At 36.9% G+C, this 6,000-nt stretch overlaps 1 protein-coding gene across 1 annotated transcript in view; it reads left to right on the forward strand.

Moving 5' to 3' along the window:
* MLLT3 (MLLT3 super elongation complex subunit) overlaps positions 1–3,645 on the forward strand; it is a 120,893-nt gene extending 117,248 nt beyond the window's left edge. Inside the window, exon 12 of the mRNA XM_057432920.1 lies at positions 876–3,645. Within this exon, the coding sequence (XP_057288903.1) occupies positions 876–1,007 (132 nt within the window). The 3' untranslated portion in view covers positions 1,008–3,645. The remainder of the gene's footprint in view (positions 1–875) is intronic.
* Positions 3,646–6,000: the final 2,355 nt, after the last annotated feature.

A 6,000-nucleotide genomic window follows, 5' to 3' on the forward strand; every position in this document is an offset into this window, starting at 1 on the left:
AAGTGTTTCAGAGAGAATCTCCTCCATTTCAGTTGGTGCCCACTGTCCCTGGTCCTATTGCTGGGCACCACTGTAAAGCGCCTGGGTCCATCTTTACACCCTCCCTTCAGGTACTTGTATCCACTGATAAAATCCACCCTGAGCCTTCTGTTCTCCAGGCTGAACAGTCCCAGCCCTCTCAGCCTCTCTGCATAGGAGAGATGGTTTAGGCCCTATTCTTTCAAGATCTCACAGCAGCTCTTCTGTTGCCTGTTTGAGTGATAGCTGTGATACATAAATACTTGACACAAGAAGTGATCTTATGCCATTTGTACGATTATTTCATGATCAGTTTGGTTTTTAAAAAAATTATGTACATCTGTTACTCGAGAAATAACTGCTGGTATCTGAACTGTTGATGTGAGAGCTCTTGAGTACAATTTTTATTTGATGCAGACCAGGTTCAATAAGGATTTATTTCTTTCCCTTGCTTGCAGAAAGGCTTATACCAAATATTTTCTAGAGTAACCTGCTTAGCAGCTATGCACACAGATGTGCCAGACAGCAGAGGTTTACCTTGGATTTTTCATTTGTTTGGGGCTGGAGAGGAGGGGATATTGTGCTTTTTGTTAGTTTTTGTTGTTTATTTTTTTTTTAAGACTTGAATTATTAAGGCTTAGAGAATATGCAGATTTTCTTTTAAGCTAAGGAACTGTAGTAGTCTGAACCGTAGTTTGTGTCAGAAAGGAAGTGAGTGATAATTATAACGGTTTAACGAGCAAGTCGTGGGGCAATTTGGCTTATTTTATGCCTTTCATATGATCCGTAATGCCATATTAATACACTGAGTGGGCATGTAAAGCTGCTGAAATTGTCAACTGCGTTTTTCCTTTCAGATAGTGAATCTTATAGAAGAAACTGGACACTTTCATATCACAAATACAACTTTTGACTTTGATCTTTGCTCACTGGACAGAACCACAGTCCGTAAACTACAGAGTTATCTGGAAACATGTGGAACCTCCTAAAGATTCAGCGTCTTTCTGCATCAGAACCTGTTCTTTAAATGACACATTCAGAATGATGCAACCAAAATGGGGGTGGGGGAAGAAAAGAACCCTCTTCAGCTTTATTTTTACTTAAAACCAGTGATCATCTATTGATAAGGGAGAAGAAATGTGACAAGACTCAGAGGACCACTCTTCTCAAGAAGAAAATGCTCCAGAAGAGTTTGCCTGGGTAGCCTTGAAAAACAAATACACAAAACGAAACAAAAATACTTGGTCTTAATGAATGTGTATGGTATCATGTATCTCTCTCTGTGGTGTTCCAGTCCACAAGATGAATGCATGTTCAACACACTGCCTTATTACTTAACTGATCTATTTATTACTGCATACATGTATTCTAAAGTTAATGAGTCATTGAATGGTACTACCAGATGTTGCAAGTAGTGAAGTCCCATATGTGCTCTTTTGATGCAGTACTGTCAGAAGCATAATAATCTTATGTTAAAAAGCCACTTCTTGCAATCTTTCTCTAGTCTCTAAAAGCACTACAATCTTGTTTCCACTTCTGCAGTTCCAGGAAACAAGATACAAAGTTGGGGATCAAACAGTAATCCTATATTTGTTGCTTCTCTGCCACAGTGGGTTGGAACACAGTCGGTTGGACCGCAGGTCCTTGGTTCTATCCATTTATTGATCTTCACCATGGTAGAAAGTGCACCAAATAGGATTATATGACTTGCTGTCTAGCCTTAGTAAATAAACCAGTAGGACTTTTAACAAAAAATGTTATGTATACTGTCCTGAATCAGCAGCTTTTGCAGCCTACATTCTTGTGTCTGATTTAATGTTATAAAATTAAATATATATGAGTGAAGGTGTTCTGCAGGATCATTATAAAAGAAGAAATACTGGTCCTGTCTCTAAGGAGATGTAGAGAATTCTTAATTTGCAGCTATTTATTGAGTTTCAGCACTCCTCTGCTGCCAGTGTGTGACTCACTTATACCGTAAAATTATTTGCATAACTTTTTTGTTTGTTCATATAGTATATGGTCTGCTTACTTTGTTTTGAGGTTTTGTTTCTGATTTTGTTGGGGATTTTTACAACTGCTAAATTAAAATACTTTGGAAAAAAATTATACAGTTACATGTTGGAATAAATACATGGTATATTGCATATATATATGTGTGTGTGTATACCCGTAGACATGCACCTGCATATATATATATATATACACACACACACACACGCACATATGCATATATGCTTTTTACACTTTCCAGATTTTGGTATTTGTTCAGTAACCTGCTTGTGTTTCCAGAAGGATTTCTTGTCTATAGAAATGAGTATTCTTTCATGCCATCCATTATTCCTTAAAAATAAGAATCCCTGTTTATGCATGATAAAAAGATAGCATGTGTACTCAGTTTCACATTAAACCGCCACGCTCTCTTGATGAAATGATTGCCCTTCTCTTGGGAGTTCAAATTCCCCAATGAACAGGGAAGACAATTATAAAAAATACTTCTGGATGCAAAGATTTATTCAGGTTTATTAGCCTTAAAAATGTATCTTGTTTCTGGGCAGGCCAGTACATCATGTGTATGCTTATATGCCACATGTAGTCTGTATGTGTAGAGCTAAACACAGTATCTGTATGAGTTCGTGTTTCATGCTCATGGTCTGTGCAGCACTGTAAAACTGAATTTCTTTTGGGGTTATTTCTTATTCAGATGGTAAATCCTAATACTGTTTCTTTAAGTCCAAAGAAAATTTTACACTTTACTCTTTTTGAGAGGGTGGGATGCAAAATGGGTTGGGGAACTTTTTTATTTAAAATGTTGTTTGACCACACTCCACAGGAAGTCCCTCTCAGGCTTCGCAAGAATTAAGTGTACTTTTTCAGTAATGTTATGACTCTTATTGATGATTGGCATGAAGCATACTTGAAATGTTTTGTTCTTCTAAGTCCATGTCTTAATGTGCAATTGGTGGTGGGGAGGGGAGTGGAAGTGTAATTCAAAACATACTTTTGACGTAAAGAAGGTGATGATGGGGTGGGGATAGGGGTGCATGTGAAGGGGATAAACTTCAGTTTTTATTGATTGTTTTCTATGGAATGTTTGGAAATCTAAAAGCAACCTTAAAACATTTGGTCTACTAGTGTGTGTTCAACTTCTTGTCTTAGCTGTATCAGATACATACGGAAATTTGTCCATTTTGATTTGTAAAACACTAAGCTCTGTGGTAGAAACTCACTGAGTTTCAGGAGGGGAAGAATCCAGTTATGCTTCTTGTATGACTCCACTGTTTTTTTAGAAATGGTGAAATGAATAATTTAATCCATAAAATAACAGATAAGCTTCATTATACACCAAGATCTGGGGTGGAAGAAAACAGCAAGTAGCAGAATAGGTGTGAAAGGGAGATGACATCAATTACAGCATCAGTTACTGCTGAAATTCATGCAAACTGTGGATCATACTTAAACTCTTAAATTTTATAATTCAGTGGGAAAGAAGATAGACTGCAGTGGTGTGTGTGTTGACTTTTTCATGAAATTCTGATAGTTACTAAGTGTTGATCTCGATTTTAAAATACAGCAATTTTCATCTAATTTTGTATGCAAAACCAAAATAAATCCTTGTTCACTCAATTTCAGACATTCATATTTCTCTTAAAAAGTAGTGAGATACCTTTTCAAGTCTTTCATGTATATAGGCACCGATTAAAGTGTTTGGACAGTAAATGTTTAGGAGTTCGACTTAATATCAAGCTGTTTAAAACAGAGTTGTAGAATTTGGGTTATTTCATTGAGTGGACTAGCCAGGTTAGCAGCAAATTGCAATAGCTAAACCAGTCATTTTCAGCATAAGTGAGTCACTGTTACTCAAACAGTGTTTGTGTCTAACAGTAAGGGCAGTTTTCATCTTGCCACTTAACTTTTGATCTCAGAAAGTGATGTCCAATTGGGTAGACAAGTTTTGATATCTTTTTTAGAAATTTGAATCAATTGAGAGGCTTTACAGAAATTTCATTATCATCTAGATTTAAAGGCCATCTTAGTCCACAGAAAGGAGGAAGTGAGGAGGGTCTTCCAAGGTAAAAGAAAACCTATGTTCAGTCTTCAGCTTTTGGATCATAAGAAATGGTTGACTGTTTCTCTTCTGTTTTGTTGGGTGTTTTTAGGTGAAGTCTACGCTTTTGAAGTAGTGTACACACAGTACCGTGCATTTGGAGAGTCCAGTAGTTCTTGGGTTTTGCCTGATCTGTTGTTCTTTCTCATTCTCACAATGAAATAAATTATGTTCACTATCTGGTTTATGTCCCCGGTAAGTATCATGTTGTTTTCTTAGGAGCTATACTAGTGTTTCATAGCCTCTTGAACGACCTGTTGATTTCAATCCCCATTACCTATTTTGCAAAATTAACTGCCCTGTTCAGTTGCTGTGTGCATTATTTTACTCCAAGTACTAATGGTAGGATATTTGATTTGCCTTATACCGTCTTTGTTCATGCACATCATATCCTGTCTTTTACTACTGGCTCTTTAATGGCAAGCAGTGTATCTTTTAGCAAACTGTTGTTTCAGTCAATAGAGGAGCAGGTTTTTATGTTTGCTCATTGGTCCATTGATGCAGATTTTGTTGTAGTGCAGTGCACTGAAATCGAGACTCACAGTGAAAATTCTGTCAAGAGTTTCAGCTGCAGTAGGAGCCAGCAGAAACTGCAAAAATAAGCAGTGTAAAACATGTTCCAAAGTTTAACAAGTGCAAGGCATGTGTTTTTATGAACCTCATTAGTTAGCTTAACTGTTAAGCAGCATACAGTAGAATGTAGTGTATACCAGGAAGCTACTCTGTATACTATACCAAGAAACTTTACTGTTGAGCATAAAAGGCTTATGAACAGATGATGGGGACTAAAACTCATATCTGCAGTGCTTTTGTGTGTGCTTGGGAGTTAATCAGTGCATTAACACAACTAAAGCAATGACATTTACAAGGCTGGCTCTGTGTCTGAGCAGATAAATAAACATCAAACCACAATCAGATAAGAGCCTTGCATTTATTTGAGTAACAAGAAATGCAGCTGTGACTAGACAGGGAAGAGAAGTATTGCCACAGTGAGAACAATACCCTTGTGGAGGGACAGGATGGGGGTACAGGAACAAGACTGGGAAAAAAATGAGTAAAGAGATCCCTTACTAGGTACATGTGGTCCTTATGTTAACATAGTACACTTTGCTGGTCAGCAGTTCTGCCTGCTGTAAGGTAATGGTGACAGCTTGCAGAATGTCAGCTTCTTTGGTTCACTGCTCTAATGACTTGTCGTTGCTGACTTGATGAGAGATGTGTTGCAGCATCATACAAACTTTTAAGCTGTCTTACTATTTGAGATGCTAATGTCTGTTTAACATTTGTTTGACTATTGATTCTTACTTAAATTCTGTATTTTACCTCAGTCAGACTGATACTGGTGCAAAATTACGATCTTTCATTTTTCATTCTTTATTTAATTTTCCCAGTCTGGAAATATGAGCAAAGTCAAATGTAGGCCTGTGAATGCAGCAGAAGATATATTTTCGCCATCAGTATAATCCTGACTAGAAGTAACCTTTTCCTTGAATGTTACATCAAATGAGTCATTTTCCTATGTTCCTTCAGACAACTGATGCTATAAAGCTACAGTTTTCATTAGGAAACTTTATCCTTCTCATCACAGTGAGGAATAAATGATTACCATTATAATTGCATACAGGGGGACAGAAATCAGGATCCGAGCCCTTTTTAGGAAACAGTAGGTCTGTGAAGCTGTCAGTTACATCTTTTTAAAAAGACCAAGAAATAAAGCTTATTTCTTGTGGGGAGAAAAAGGTGAGAAAAAAAATCTGCTAAAAATACTTTCACTCTGATAATGGTGATTTTTTTTTTTTTTTTTTTTTTTTTTTTTTTCCCAGTGGCCATATTCCCATTTCAAATCCTTAAGCATCTAAAGGTCAGTAGACAGA

Source organism: Pezoporus wallicus, unplaced genomic scaffold, assembly GCF_028554395.1.
Source record: "Pezoporus wallicus isolate ANWC-B61680 ecotype Strahan unplaced genomic scaffold, APGP_CSIRO_Pwel_v1 contig_2910, whole genome shotgun sequence".
Classification (NCBI taxonomy): domain Eukaryota; kingdom Metazoa; phylum Chordata; class Aves; order Psittaciformes; family Psittacidae; genus Pezoporus; species Pezoporus wallicus.